The sequence below is a fragment of the Caretta caretta genome, chromosome 8 (assembly GCF_965140235.1).
Source record: "Caretta caretta isolate rCarCar2 chromosome 8, rCarCar1.hap1, whole genome shotgun sequence".
Lineage (NCBI taxonomy): Eukaryota > Metazoa > Chordata > Testudines > Cheloniidae > Caretta > Caretta caretta.
Window position 1 is genome coordinate 45,061,515 of NC_134213.1, and position 15,909 is coordinate 45,077,423.

General features: G+C 52.5%; 1 protein-coding gene across 2 annotated transcripts in view; it reads left to right on the forward strand.

Moving 5' to 3' along the window:
• PDE4DIP (phosphodiesterase 4D interacting protein) overlaps positions 1–15,909 on the forward strand; it is a 152,576-nt gene that overhangs the window by 8,995 nt on the left and 127,672 nt on the right. For both annotated transcript variants that reach the window (XM_048861884.2, XM_048861887.2), the window contains exons 2-3: positions 8,894–8,949; positions 14,213–14,433. In XM_048861884.2, coding sequence (XP_048717841.2) covers positions 8,894–8,949; positions 14,213–14,433 — 277 coding nt within the window. The remainder of the gene's footprint in view (positions 1–8,893; positions 8,950–14,212; positions 14,434–15,909) is intronic.

Genomic DNA, 15,909 nt, shown 5'->3' on the forward strand with positions numbered 1-15,909 from the left:
CATACTTGAAGCTGTGAGGCTGCCAGACCTCACTGGCTACCTGGGCTGGTCGGGATCAGTAGTTGGAAGGGGGCGCTCTCAGCTGGTGGATGGGTGACCGAAGGAACACCTAGATGCTTCAGGAAGTGCTGGGCTGGCTGACATCTGGCAGGTTCCATTTCAGAGCCCTGGCTGCTGGTTCAGTGGTGGGTGTAGCCGTCCTTGTATAAAGTTTGTGGATTAGTTTCTAAGCGCTGGCATACGCTTGAGCATTGACTGGAATAGTTATTTCATTGTAAGCCCTGTGTGGGTTTACTCTTATTCCGGCGTAGCTGTTTTGGGACCTTTCCAAGGCAGACAAGGTGGGCACGGGAAAGTTCCCAGGAAAGCATTAATTCTCTGTTTCAGTGAGAGCCGTAGCATTGCACTGATGTAGTGTCCGAGGCTGGCTCTGATCCGTTATGTGCTCCCAGGAGGAGTGGGAGCAGGCGTGAAGGCTGCGGGGGAGAGGGCTCTTAAGAAGGTGGATTTGTAGGGGTGAAGGTGACGTGAGGAAATGAGACCAGACATGTCATGTTTAGGTCTGGTTGTGCCTCAGCTTGAGTGCCATAGACAATTGCACTACCAGTAAGCTAAGCATCGCCCATTTAATCCCCTGGTGCAGGGCGTTCTTGGGGAGGGGTGCGTGGCTGTCAAACGGGCTTCCCACCTGGCCTCACTGGAGCCTTGATTGTAACCTTGAGACCATGCTTGTCCCAGCCCCCCTTCTGCTAGCCTTTGCATGGGAGAGAGAATGGGGGAGGAGTTGGGCTGGAGGCTTGCGTTAGTGGGGCGCTGGGGATGGAGCGGGGGAAGCTGTTTTTGCGTGTCTCTCAGCTGCATCCTCTGTGTCCAGCGCTCTGTACTGCACCTAGAGCAAAAGATGGGTGGAAACACTCCAGCCACATCCGTTGTGCTGACTAGCCCCTGCCCTCCTGGCTCCCGTGCCATGTGCTGCTCCTGCACTGGGGGAATTCTCCCCTGCCCCCGTCGGTGTGGGTCGGGAATCTCTCCCTACCTTGTCTGACCCTGCTTAGAGCAGGTCTCCACCCTCCAGCCTCTGTTGCCTTGTCACCGCTGGAGCTCTTGCTGTTGCGACCATTGGAGGGAGCTGAGCCCAAGGCAGCAATGATGGGAAATGTTTGACCAGAAAGACCCCATGTAGCAAAGGCTGTGAGCTGAATGGGATCCTTCCTTCCTTCAGCAGAGTCCCAGGTGAAGTGTAGCTCGGCAGCGCCACGCCAGCCCCTCAGGGACATCTGTGCAACCCCACTGTCTTTGAATGAGCCCATCAGTTCCCTGCGGAGGCCCAGTGCCCTCAGTGGGGTTGTCTGACGGAGATATGGTGAACAGTTTGGGTGGGGTCTAGGGGCAGAGTGGTGGGCGGGGCCTTGGGGAAGAGGCTGAGTGGGGGAAGGGCCTGGGGGCAGAGCACGGCACCCACAAAAGATTAATCTGGCCCTGCGGGTGCTGAGCACCCCCTATTTTTTTCAGTGGGTGCTTGAGCCTTGGAGCACCCATGGAGTTGGCACCTATGGATATACACTGTATCTACCCTTGGAGCTGGGTGAGGAGACAGAATCACGCTAACTCTCCTGGAGCTCGGGGGCTAAAACTAGACTGTAGCTGTGGAGCACGAGCGGTGAGATGGTGTCACGGAGTGTGGGGGAGTCCGGGCCCTGCACCCGTCTTCCTGGGATTCATTGAAACTCTCAGCCAGCCAGTAAAACGGAAGGTTTATTGGACAACAGGAACACAGTCCAAAACAGAGCTTGTGGGTACAACCAGGACCCCTCAGTCAAGTCCTGGGGGAGCAGGGAGCTTAGACCCCAGCCCTGGGGTTCCCTGCGTTCCTCCACCCAGCCCCAAACTGAAACTAAACCCCCCCAGCAGGTTCCCTTCTGCAGCCTCTGTTCACATTCCTGGGCAGAGGTGTCACCTCCCCCTCCCCCTCCTGGCTCAGGTTACAGGCTCTCAGGTCTCCCATCCCCAGGGCACATTCCCAGGTCAACACTCCCCCCTCCTTGCTGCGTCACATCCTCACAGATGGCAAGTGTGTGCCCAGCGGAGACGCTAGGTACATCCACAGGGTGGCTACCTGCTCCCACTGCTTGCGCTGCAGTGGCTGCTCTGTATTTTTACCACGCTAGCTCGATGAGGGCAGCTGAGTGTGTCTCCTTGAGCTGGAAATAGGACCCTGAACTTGCAGTGTTGATGTACCCTGTGTCTTCTCTGCCCCTAAAACCTAACTCCATGTAAAATCCTAGTGGAGATAAGGCACTGGTAGTGCTTACTTTGACATAGCTAGTTGAGATAAATGCCACATGGAGGAGTTAGGCTGAGTACAACTAGCTACGCTGAGAATGACCTGTGCCAGGTAATTGTCTCCAGTAGGATTTCACAGCAATTGAGCTCTCCCCAGCTCTACACGTTACACCCCTTTTTTGCCACAAAGACAGACCCTCAGCGCATTGGCTCCGCAGGGCTAATAGGAATAAAAAGTACCAAAAATGGAATATTGCTGTCACAGCTTAGCTCTTGAAATCCCTTGATTTGTGTGCTTCATTTCTTCCTGGTGTTTTAATCACAGAGCTTGATGCTTTGGTGAATGCAGGAGTGATCTAGGAACCTCCTAATGTTCGGGTTAGCTCCCCAGGAGCTTCCCCAAGTGAAGAGGAATGTAGCTTTGGAAACACGCAAACGTTAATGAAGCAGGTTGTTTGACTCACTGGTGTGGCACCTCCTGCTGGCTGTTCTGGGCATTAGCTCTTTCCAGCCTTGGAGCGCCTGCTTCTGGCCGATGTCTCACCTGCCTCAGGCCCCCATGTCCCTCCCAGACCCCGGTGTCCCTTACCTCAGGGTGCTGCCTCCCTGCAGTGCCCCCACACTCTGGGTCTCCCCTCCCAAGGGAACCCCCAACCCTCTACACCCACCTTGCCTCAGTGGCTACTACTAGTCATCATCCAGCCCCTCTCACTGGGACAAACTGCAGACTGTAATGGCCACTCATCATCGGCAAGGGGGTTGGATCAGCTGCCTCTGGCTAACCCCGGGCTACACCTCTTTAGCCCCAGTACCTGCCTTTGGCCTTTAACAAGGCCTACAGCCTGGGGAGTTGCCAGGGTGGAGCTCCCCAGCTCCTCTTGCCTCTGCTCTGCTCTGCTCTGCTCTGCTCTGCTCTGCTTACCCTAATTCCAGGCAGCTAGGTCCTTCTCCCTCCCAGGCTGGAGAGAGACTAGTCCAGCTCCTAGCTCACAGCCCTTTTATAGGGCCAGCTGTGGCCTGATTGGGCATGGCCCCAGCTGTGGCTGCTCCCCCACTCAGCCTAGCTTTTTCCACCGGAGCGGGGTAACTGCCCCGCTACAGTTAGCATTTTGCCTAGTTCCAGTTATCCTCTCTTACAGTGGAAGAGAACTGGTCTCAGCTAAGTATGCTCTCTACGTCTGTATAGGTTCTTGTGTTACAGTTTGGACAGTGTGATAAAACTTTTCAAACCGTGTGAGGGGGATGTGGTGTTAATTTCTTGATTCATCTAATAGTTCATTAAGGGTGCAGTTTGTGGTGTATTGAGAATCGAGTTAAAATGACTAGCTATCACTTTAAGCGTAAGGTGTTTCCCAGGCCTGCTTGCAGGCTAAGGGGCTCTGTAGAGAAGCATGTAATCTGGGCCTTCAGCAGGCAGTCTGTAAAGAGCAAGGGGGGTGAGTTGTGCCGCTCTGCCTTAGGGAGCAGCCTGCTTTGTCTCTTTGTGTTTTTGGTTCCTACGTGTTAAGTTTCTGGATGCAAAGCAGTGAAGTCATGGAAACCTTCCTGAAACATAAAAACATAAAATATGCTAACTTCTCTTTGTGTGTGGTGAATGAAAGACAGTTCACCCCAATTCAGGGACCCCACTGCGTCAGCCCTGGCTTGAGAGGAGGTGCATGGATCAGCTGCTTGGACATGAGGGTAAATTTCATCCTAGTTTCATTTTGAATTTCTTCCTTCTGCAGCTGCCAGGCAGATAGTTTTTCTCTTTTATTCCCCTACTAATGTGCTTTAGCTTAGTAAATTGTAATGCTGTTTCTCCTTTAGGGAACTCATTGCCTATGTACTTGTCTAATGCTGTGTAAAGTGATGAGCATTCCCTTCTCTCTGTTGGGGGTGTGTGTGTGTGTGTGTATTTATTTAATTGGTAAATAATCGATTACATTGATTTCCTGTGTATACCCTTGCTGTGGGATTTATAAGAGTTGTACATGTGCAGTACCTCTGGTATGGAGCTTTCTTCCTCAGCTCATGAATTGTACATGAACTGGGGAAAGTCACACTGTATGTGTGTGTGTGTCTGACAGGGGAAGCAGTGTCCTGCGTAAGCTCCTGCCTCGTAGCTCCTAACTCACGGGGGAGAAGAGCTCTCCTGTAACTTCCGGAGGTACACAGGGCAGCTCCTAACGGGCCCCCACTGCCCTGCATTTTGCAGAGTCACTTACACCTGTGCAAAGGGAAGTTAAGACACTACCAGGTCAGAGCCATGTCCCTTGTTGGCTTTGCATAGGCATGGATGGTGACCTCATGGGAGGGGAGCTCAGCCTGTGTAGAGAAGGGCGGTCTGGGGGTGGCTGGGCCAATGAATCCACATCACGGAATTTCCTAAGAGATGTGGTGACGCTGTGTTAGGAGACTGTGAGGGCTGCAAAGTTAAAGCAGTCAAAGGTAGGGACGAGCCGGGAGTGGGGTGTGTCTGTGGCTCATGCAGGTACAGGCACTCTTTGACGTCCTGCCGACTGGGCAATAGCATGAAAGGACTCCTTGTTTCTGAAATGAAACTGGCTCTTTGTCAAGAGATCTATTTACAGAGGTGCTGCAACTGCAGCCAGCCTGCCAACCATGTGCACGCGGACTGATTCCTCCTAACCTTTCCCTCCTGCAACTCGGGCTCCGACCTCCCAGTTCCATGCAGGTTGCTGCTGTCTCTAGCGCTGGGTCTCAGTCTGTCTTTCTGCAGTGGAGATCCAGAGCGAGGCTGCATGAAGGGGCATGCCCTGTTCTCGGTGGGAGGCCAGTGGCTTGAGATTTCTCTGTCTTGCACCCTGCAGTCTCCAGGGGGAGCAGCAGGCCCACTTCCCCAGTATCTACTGACCTATCTCTCCACTGGGGAGTAGGGCATGGTTGGGGGATCTCCCCAGCTCTTTCCATGGAGGAGGCAGCAGCTCTGTGTGTCCCCCACCAGAAATTGGGGAGGGGGGGTTCCCCTGTGTCCCCAACTGTCCAATCCTCACTGCCCCCAAGAAATCCATCCCCCAAGTATATTCATTCTTCCCATCCCGTAACTCACCGCTTATTGATGCAATGACCGGCCTGGCCGAGGCAGGAATCCTGAGCGCCAGGAGGAGCTGCTGCCCTTCCAGCTGTAATAGACGCCATTGCCTTCCACTGCCCACCCAGCAATCCCACCCAGCCCTGGGGGCACAGGGCTTGTTAAAGGAATACGCAAACAGGCAGGAAGTTAGTGACTCCCGTGTGTCTCTGTTCCGGGACATCAGGTCACTGGTAGCTCCGCCTGGAGCCTGCCATGTTTTCTTTGGAAGATTCCTCCTGCAGAAAAGTTTGCCAATGCAGTGTTTGGTTCTGTATCAAAGCCGGGCCACAAGCCCAGCCTCATGCTCCTGGGTGCATGAGCTCTGCTCACCGGGACACGTGCACCTCCACTGGGCTCGACTGCCTTGGGCACAAGCGCCCCGCTGGGGGGTTGGGCCAGCACCGTGCTCTCTGTTAGTTTGCTCGCATAGCATCTGAGCAGGGCCCCTCAAATGAGGAAGGAGCAGAGCTCACCATGCAGGTGGGGCGTGCTGCCAGAAGAGGTTAATGCAGTGGTGCAGAAAAGGCAGAAGGCTGAGTCCGATGGGTAGCAGGAGTTTCTGCTCAGGAGCAGGGCTGGCTCTAGGCACCAGCAAAACAAGCAGGTGCTTGGGGCGGCACATTTCTAGGGGTGTCATTCCGGCGCTGGCCCTGCCACCCCTAGAAATGTGCCCCCGCCGCCCCAGCTCGCCTCCGCTCCGCCCGCTCCGTTGCCACCGCTCTGCTTCTCCCTGCTCCCTCCCAGGCTTGCTGCATGCGGAACAGCTGTTTCGTGCTGCAAGTCTGGGAGGGAGGGAGGAGAAGCTGAGCAGCGGCAAGCTCGGGGGAGGTGACTGTGGTGGAGCGGAGGCAAGCTGGGGCGGGGAGCGGTTCCTCTACCCCCCCATTACTTCCTGTGCTCCCCCCACCCTTGCTCACCTCCTCTCCACCTGCTCCCCTGAACGCGCGGCCTCTCCCTCGCCTGAGAGGGAGGGGGGAGAAGTGGAGCAGCGGCGTGTTCAGGGGAGTAGGCGGAGCGGAGGTGAGCTAGGGCGGGGGCTTGCAGGGGGGGAGCTGCAGGAAGCAATGTGGGGGGAAATGCGGCACGCCTGGGGGAGGAGGTGGGGCCGGGGATTTGGGGAAGGGGTTGGGAAGGGGTGGAGTTGGGGTGGAGCTGGGGGGGGGCACAAAAAAAAAGTGGGAGCTGCCAAAAAATTTTTCGCTTGGGGCGGCAAAAATCCTAGAGCCGGCCCTGCTCAGGAGGAGCCCTCTGTGCCCTCCTCCCTCCCCTCCCAAGGGGGGCTTGGATTTCTCTTCTCTTTGCCAGCAGCTCACACAGACCCACTCAAGTCTGAGTTGAGGGAATCTGAGCTGCTCATGGGTCTAGAGTGACTCTGTCCTGAGGGCACCTCCATTTCCATCTCAACTCCGCCATCCACCTGCAATGGCTTCGCTGTCCTTACACTTATTGTCTGGCGCCAGACAGGGCCCCTCATGGGATTAGGGACCACACACACAAACACTTTTCTGTGGCTTGTAATTTGGCCAGGTCTGGACAGACTTTCCTGGAGCAGCAAAAGGTCCGGGCGGCTCTGATCCCAGACCTGTCCTCCTACCCCTGCCAGGTTTCTAACTTCCTGCTGTCAAACCCTGAGCTGCTCTGAGGAAAGGTTGCAGATAACCTTTATAAACACTGGCAGTGCTACCTCCCGCCTGCCCCTCTATGTCAGTTCTCAAAACTGGCAGAGCTGCTGGAAAATCAAACATATCAGCAATAAATGGAAAGCTGCAGCAGAGCCGAAATGTGGCACATTTCAGCCCCCAAGGTTACAGTTTAGCAAAGTTATAAGCAACTGAAGACAGAAGGTTCTTGCCATGCACAGGACTAGGCAGGCTGCAAACTCAGCAGCGCTGGGCGTTCAGCCGGCTCATGGAGGAGGAATCTCCGTGAATTGCAGCCAGTCCATAATGCGTGACCCAGCCCCATGCGCCAAGGCCCTCATTTTGCAGTGAACACTGCATGGGCTCAGAGGTCTGCCCGCACAGCACTCAGTGTGGGATCAGGACCTGAATTTCTTCCTCTTGCATGACAGCCTCAACTACAGCAGTTCTTACCTTAATTGTAGTGCCTGTCCCGGTTATCAGGTGGACTGCACCTCTGAGCCCTTCTGGTGTCTCCAAGAGCACCCCATGGGAGCTCTGGCCATCACCTCTCAGGGTGGGGGTCAGGCGATCCTGCCACTCTCAGAGCAGGAGCTGGGTTCAGTCCACTGTGAGTACCTCAGCAGGTCTGGTGTATGCCCAGACTCTGCAATTCTGTCCCTCCAGGACAGGACAGTGAGAATTAGTGACCCAACAGCTTCCTTTAATTAGCATTTGTTTAGAACAAAAGCATTTGAGAGAGAACAGATCTTAAAATAATGGAGCAAGCTCAATGCAATGGGTGTTTTCCCCTGATGCTTGCCATTCCCTTGACTGGGAAAGCACCATTCCATGGGGCCTGGGTATGTCCACATTGCAGCTCGGAGCAGGGTGACTCCAGCTTGGGTAGGCACACCTGGATGAGCTGGAATCTAGCGAGCATGGCTAAAAGCAGCAGTGAAGATGGGGGGTCTAGCCCATCACCACATGGGGCAATGTGAGTACGTACCCGGAGTTCCAGGGAGGCTTGTGCAGCCTCTGCTGGGGTCCAGGCTGCCACGTTTTCACTACCATTTTTAGCCATGCTACCTAGAGCAAAGCTAGCACAAGTGTGCCCTAGGCTGCAGTCACCCCTCCGACCGCTGTGCAGATGTAACCTTTGCATCCCTTTGTGCCAGCTTGAACGCCTAGACAGCTGCTGACAGTGCCTCCTCTCTGCAGTAATCACAGCACTTCGAAACTGCTTGTAGCCCTGTGGTCTGGCGGGTCCCAGAATGTCTCCAAGTATAAATATTATAAGATTTGTACATTGCAGCTCCTACGGTGTCCACAACATTGTGTATCACTCCATTTCTGTCACAGCACCTAAACCCTTTAGGAGATGTCAGGCTTCTCTCCTCGGGGAGCCATCCTATTTATGCCACATGCTGGAGCTTCCCCAAGCCCCACATCGGGACAGGCCTAGAGAAAGTGGCTGATAAGTCTGTTGTCAGTGTACCCAGCCAGAGTTCCCAGCGTCGATGAGACACTAAACCAAAGTCAGAAATAAACAACTGGGCAGTGCTGCTAGCAGGACTACTTGAACATGACGTGAACAACCCTAGAGTGAACTGTGGGCACAGAACTGCTCTAATAGTGCTGTGGGATGGGGAATGCATTGAGTGCTTAGAACTCCCCGTATTGAGATACTTGGGGAGGACGGTGCTGGGGACACTCTGAATGGGGATGCTGGGATTTTGTATCGGGATCTCTCTGGATCTGTGGCCGGCGGGGTGGTTTCTGTGGATAGGGGACAGTGCCACAGGTCATTATTGGGGTCTCGGTCAGTAAAAGAAGGGAAGCTTTCTGCCTTGGGAACCCAGCCCTGCTGTGCAGTGCTGTCTATTGACATCGCCCCATGTGTTCTTCTCCGCAGGGCTTGCTGTGATGGTGACGGGAAGGAGATGGTGCCCGGAGCCAGTCACTTGACAGGTAAGGAGCACTGCCCTGTATTGAAGAGCTGGCCTGCTCCCAGGTCGGGCATGGCCCTGCTGTCTGTGTGGGCGCCTCTGATCTGTGGTGTTCGCTCCGCCCACTCTCAAGACCCTTGTAAATGTCAGGAGTGTGCTGTGTGTCCCCCATCCCAGTTAGCACTGGAGGTCTAGCAGCAAACTTCGGTGTACCCCACTGGTCACCTCTCTCCAGCGCAATTCGTGGCCATTTATAATGACCCTTCCGCTGTGGTCATTCAGCCAGCTTCCACCTCATCTGGCAGCACATGTATTCTAGCTAATTCATGTTATTCCTTTGAGTACGCTGTAACCTTGATCCACTAACTTTGTAATTCCCTCAGCAAAGCAATCCAGTTGGTCTGGGATAGCTAGTTAGTTACAGACTCCAGCACATTACTCATGCTTCCATTACCCTCCAGCTGTTTTTAGATCTCTTTTCCTCTTAATGTGTTGTCATGTGATCATGCAGACTCTGTCTCTGCATAGTGACCAATCTTCCATTATAACCCTTATGAGATAGGAGAGCAAGAGTGGCTCAGTGGTTTAGGGTGCTAGCAGGAGGCTTGAGAGACCTTGATCCACCCTGCCCCACCAAAGACTTCCTGTGTGACTTGGCCAAGTCATTTAGTGTCTCTGTGTCTCGGTTCCCAGCTGCACAATGGGGATTTTCACCCTTCCCCCCAGGGAAATACATCCGAGTGTGAGGTGCTCTGGTACATAAGAGAGAGTTCTTGCCCATGTTCTGTTTCTTTGGCTTGGGAACGAGTGCACTTCTCACAACCATATCCCCTGCTTTCCGGCTCCCTGTCCGGACCTTGATTCCAGGCCCAGGCCCAGATTTCTTTCCCTGTGGGCTCCTGAAAGTCCCCAGGAGCTGCTGGGGACCCTAGTACTGTCTGTGTTGTGCGTATGGTTCCTGCTGGCCCACTGAGGCCTGCAGCAGGGCCTGTGGGCTTCAGGGGTGCCGCAGGGGCAGGGGCTGGAGTCAAGGTATGGCGCCTGAGGAAGTAGGGACGTGCAATAAGAAGCTGGCTGAGTACCATGCCAACCCCTGACGCTTCATAGGTGTCCGTGCTTCCTGGCTCTCTGGTACCTGTGACTTGCAGAGCAGCCTGGCTCAGCTGGTCCCATTGGATAGCTGAGCTCAGGGGCTCCCCAAGCTGATCTGTTTCCGGTACATGTCAGACAATTCAAACTGCCAAGGACATGAGGAGGACTTCAGACAAAATACTTGACGCTTTGGGTAAAGCTGAGGGTTACTATCAGTGAGCTCAGGATAAAAAACCCTGAAAAAATGCTGTAATGTAATCACATCAGAATGGCCATAGCGGGTCTGACCAATGGTTCAGCTAGCCTAGTATCCTGCCTTCTGACAATGACTGGTGCCAGATGCTTCTGAGGGAGTTAACAGAACAGGGCAATTTATGGAGTGATCCCTCCCATTGTCCAGTCCCAGCTTCTGGCAGTCAGAGGTTTAGGGACACCCAGAGCATGGGGTCATGTCCCTGACCATCTTGGCTAATAGCCATTGATGGACCTATCCTCCATGAACTTATCTAGTTCTTTTTTGAACAAGTTATACTTTTGGCCTTCACAACATCCATGAAGAGTTCCACAGGTTAACTATGTGTTCTGTGAAGAACTACTTCCTTATGTATGTTTTTAATTTGATGACTATTAATTTCATCGGGTGACCCCTAGTTCCTGTGTTTGTGATGTGCTAAATAACACTTCCCTATTCATTTTCTCCATAACATTTATGATTTTTATAGATCTGTCATATCTGCCCCTTAGGCATCTCTTTTTTCTAAGATGAACAGTTCCAGTCTTTTTAATCTCTTCTCAGAAGAAAGCTGTTCTTTACGCCTAATCAAATTTGTTTCCCTTCTCTGTACCTTTTCCAGTTCTATTATATCTTTTTTTGAGAAAGGGGTGACCAGAACTGCAGGCAGTATGCAAGGTGTGGGCGTACCAGGGATTTCAGTTTTGGAATTATGAATTTTCTGTTTTATTATCTATCCCTTTAAGGATTTTCAACGTTCTGTTCACTTTTTTGACTGCTGCTGCAGATTGAGTGGATGTTTTCTGAGAAGTATTCACAATAACTCCAAGATCTTTTTCTTGAGTGGTAACAGCTAACTTAGACCCCATCATTTTGTATGTATAATTGGGATTATTTTTTCCAATGAGCATTACTTTGCACTTTTGAACACTGAATTGCATCTGCCATTTTGTCACCCAGTTTTGTGAGATCCCTTTATAACTCTTTGCAGTCAGCTTTGAACTTAACTATTCTGAATAATTTTGTATTATCTGCAATTTTGCCACCTCACTGCTCACCCCCTTTTCCAAATCACTTATGAGTATGTTGAACAGCACTGGTCTCAGTACAGATCCTTGGGGGACCCAACTATTTACCTCTCTCCATTTATTCTACCCTTTGTTTCCTATCTTTTGACAAGTTACTGATCCATGAATGGACCTTTCCTCTTATTCCATGACTGCTTACTTTAAGAGGCTTTGGTGAAGGACCTTGTCAAAGGCTTTCTGAAAGTCCAAGTACACTATATCCTCCTGATCACCCTTGTCCATGTGCTTGTTTGGTGAAGCATGATTTCCCTTTACAAAAGCCATGCTGTCTCTTCCCCAACATATTGTGTTTATCTACGTGTCCGGTAATTCTGTTCTTTACTGTAGTTATAAACAAAACAAGCCCATGAAATCCAGAGAAGGTCAAGTAAACAGCCTTAACTGACCCCTATAGTGATGCCCTGAGAAACCACGCAGGAACTCAGAGACCACCTTATCCATCCATCACAAAGCATTTCAACTCCTGGGTGAGCACAAAGGCTAGATAATATTGGCCCTTTAAGCTTGAGTGGTTAGTCAATATATGGGGTCTTGTCGGGTTGTTTCCCTTAGGAGGAGAAACTGATGATACAAATCAAATGTTTCCTTGGTGCAACCCTGTTTATTTACAAAGAATGCATGGTGGGGCCAACCAACAGCAGAGAGTTACTGGCTGACAATACTAAGCCTGCTGCCAGCCAGCACTCTGTGCCAAAGAAGCTCTTTTGGCTTCCTTTCGGGGACACATGACCCCTGCTTCTCTGACTTTCTCCTGGCTTCTCACACTCATCTCTGCCATTCAATTAGTGCCCCAGCCCAGGAGCGGATTTACCATGAAACAGACCGTGCAGTGGCACGGGGCCCCCAATGACAGGGGAGCCCCCCAAATGCAGGACAAATATCTGACAGCCTGCCCCTGAGTCCCAGCTGGTGGATGCCTGCATGCTGTGGCCCCACACCGCTCCTGGAAGCGGCCGGCTGCTAGCAGGTCTCTGCGTGCCCTGGGCCGGGGGCGGGGAGGTGGCTCCATGCTCTGCCCCTACCCCGGGCAGTGCATGGAGACCTGCTGCCCCCCTCCCCCCAAGGGGTGCACAGAGATGTGCAAGCAGCTGCAGCACAGCAGGGCTAAGGTGGTTCCCTGCCTGCTCTGCCTCCCTTCCTCTGTGCTGCTTCGCTCCTGGAAGCAGCCGGCATGTTCCTGCAGCCCCTGGAGGGGGTGGGGGCGGGTGTCTCTGCACGCTGCCCCAACCCCAAGCGCCGACTCTGCAGCTCCCATTGGCCGGGAACTGCGGCCAATGGAGCTGTCTGGTCAGTGCCTGCAGGCAGTGGTGCATGGAGACTCCCTGCCCCCCTCTGCCTAGGAGCCACTGCCAGAGGGGTGTGCCGGTCACTTTGGGAGCCATGCTGCCCAAGGTAAGCACCGCCCCCCTGCTTCCCCCCTCAGCCTGGAGCCTGCACCCAAACTTCCTCCTAGAGCCCGCACCTGCACCCCACCCCCTGCCCCAATAAGGTACCTTTCTTTTTTTTTTTCCTTCGTCCTTCTATATTATAAAGTAATGGGAAGTAAATGAAAAAAGTAAGGGGGAGATAAAAGAGAATGTTCTTTTTCTTGGAGGGGGGGGATTGAAGTTGCACACAGGGCCCCTTGAACTTTAAATCTGCTACTGCCCCAGCCCTTGGCATTTGCCATCAGTTCCCAGGGAAACTCCTATATTCCCTGAGTTAGTTCTTGCTCAGGTCTTCCATGTGGCCAGTGCTTTGCAGGGTGGTGTCTAGTTCAGCTATCTTTCTCCATAAAGAAGCTTAAATGCTTCTTCCATTTAGCCAGAATGGAGGACAGCTAGCATACCCATCAACTTCCGCAAAGTCTGTGCCTGTCCATAGATCAAAGACCTGCTTTTTGGCAGCTACCAACATCCTCGAGCATAACAAATTATTCTTAGTTGTACAGCTTGCAAAATCTGGGTGCAGAAAAAGCTGGACTTTCTAAATTCCTGATTAGTCCTGCAGGCTGTAATTCCCTTTTCTTCACTAAGGCACCAGTTATACACAGTATTTACTGTATCTACAGAGACAATACTCCCAGACCCCAATCATGATATTATAGCACTTGCTTGATGAGAATAAAGGGATTAGTTGAGTGACAGATTGGAGGTGCCAGGACAGGGTCTACTCTAAATTGTAGGTGTTTTTGCAGCAACAGACTGTTGGCTTTGTAAAGCCCTTATGAAAAACTGATGGGGTAACTGGGAGATGGGCATGGCGTGACCCCTGTACCAGTGCACCAACCTCAGAGAATTAAAATGGCCATGACCGTTCTCTAGGAACTTCTCCTAGCCCACACGAAAAGCTCTTGGATCCCAAAATAACCCAGTTTATGTTGTACCGATGTGATGCTGCAAACACTTGCTGGCATGAATGATGGCGTGTCAAATACAGCTCTAAGCCTAGATGTGTGAGGGATATAGCAAGGGAGGTTTAGAGGCTGGCATTCCCGATGCAGGAATCCCAGGGTGAGGTTCTCTGGCCTGCATGATGGAGGAGGTCAGAGTGGATGAGTGCAATGGTCCCTTCTAACCTTAAGATCTGTGGCTCGCTCCAGGGAAGAGTAAAGGTTGTTTGGGTGCCTAACTAGTGCATTTCCATAATTTCATATATTAGCCTCGCTTTGTAATTTAACCTTGACTGAATTTCCAATGATTAAGTGGGAAAATTTCAGCATTCCTGTAAGGCAATGTTAGCCATCATCTGAGGGTATTTACTTTTAAATTACTGATAGGTGCTTTAACTCCAGCTTGATGCAGTTTTTATCTGGAGGTATGATCCAGTTTGCTCGCTAAGCGTGTGTATGAAACAGACACTTCACCTGCGTTTCCTCTGTGCTCCCTTTCCAGCTGTTCTCTGCGATGCCCCAGAGCAGGGGACCCTAGACATCTCCGATGAGGATCCCCTGAGGCAGACACCTATGTTGGGAGACTTTGAGGCGGCCCGTCACCCAGTGCCGGCTCAGACTCCACCAGGCCTTGAGAAGAGCCCTCTAATGCAGACTCATGTCCTCACTGGCCTGGAGATGGGCCCTGTAGTGCAGACCCAAACCCTGCGAGATTTTGAGAAGGTAAGTCCCACTCTGGGGCCAAACTTGTCCTGATGTCGATAGGAACTTTGCAGGTGCAAGGGCTGGATAACATGGGGGACTGCAGACCCAGCCTGTTATTCCTATTGCAAACAGGACAGTTAATGTGATGTTTACCTTGCTCTTTTGTCTGCTGGCTCAGATTATTTGTTTAGGGCCTTGTATTATTTCTCTCATCAAGGTCTGTCCCAATTCCCTTTGCATCTCTGTGAGCATCCTGTTGCTTTCATCCATTGCTGGAAGCATAAAATAGTGGTTCTGAGGAGTCCCAACCATGCTGAGCCTCATCTTTACAGCCCTGTGCAGCCTCTGTTTTGCACTGAAGTGCCTCCTGGATCCACATGAAGCTTGCTGGGTGGAGAGTGATTTGATGGGTTGGTTGGGACTGAAGCTTCAACTCTCAGAGCTCTTTGATCTTCTCTGGAGCCTGTAGCCTTTTGTGCCTTTGGCCTGTGCCAGCTCAATGAGCAGTGTTGTGGCTTCCAAATGACCAGAAGAGACTGGGTTACAGGAGTGGGTTATTTCCTTACTAGGGGAGAAGGAGTTGAGATGGACATACTCCTCTTGGACAGGGAGAAGAGGACACACTCTAGCTTGCAGAAATAGCATCCCTTTCAGAACTCCCACAAAACTGCTCTGTACTCCTATCCCACCCAGACTAAGGGGGAAGTTGATAGAGATATAAAATAACAAACTAGGAATAGTAGCGTGACAGGGCCAAGACTCACCACCGCTGGCACCTCCCACTGGTTGTTCCAGAAATAGCTCTGTCTGCTGCAGAGCGTCCTCAGCGCATGGTGTCTTGCCTGTTCTGCTGCCCTGGGACCTGCGTTGCTCCCCACTCAGCAGTGTCCGCTTCAGGACACTGCCCTCTGACAGTGCCCACTACTCCAGACACACCCCCTTCCGGGTGGCGGGTTAACAGCAGTCTTTGGGACTTGCACCTGCCTCAGTGGCCAACCACAACCCAAAGTCTAGCCCCTTAGCTCAGGGGCAAGTTGCAGTCTGTCTTGGCCACTGTCTTCTGTGGCCAGGTGCAGTATAAGGGGAGGACCCAGGCCCGCCCACCCACTACTCTGGGTCCCAACCCAGGGACCCTCTAGTGGCAGCCTCTTTCTGCCCTCCTTTGTTCCCCTCTTGTCCACCTATTCTTCCCTGGGCCACTTTCCCTTTGGCCCTGTGCACCTTCTAGGCCCTTCATAGCAGGGTCTGCAGCCTGGCAGGTAATGGGGCTGGAGCCCTCTCCTGCTCCCCGAGCCTGCCCAGCACTGCTCTGTCCAAGGTGCTGGCTCCTTGCTTCAGGAGCCTGTCCTTCTCCCTCACTAGTCAGGGAAAGACTGCCTTCTTTGCTGCTAGGCCGTCTTTATATAAGGCCTCCCCCAGCCCTGATTGGCTGCCTCTTCCTTCCCCTGATTGGCCCTCCACAGGCCTTTATTGATTGGCTGCTGGTCTGTGCAG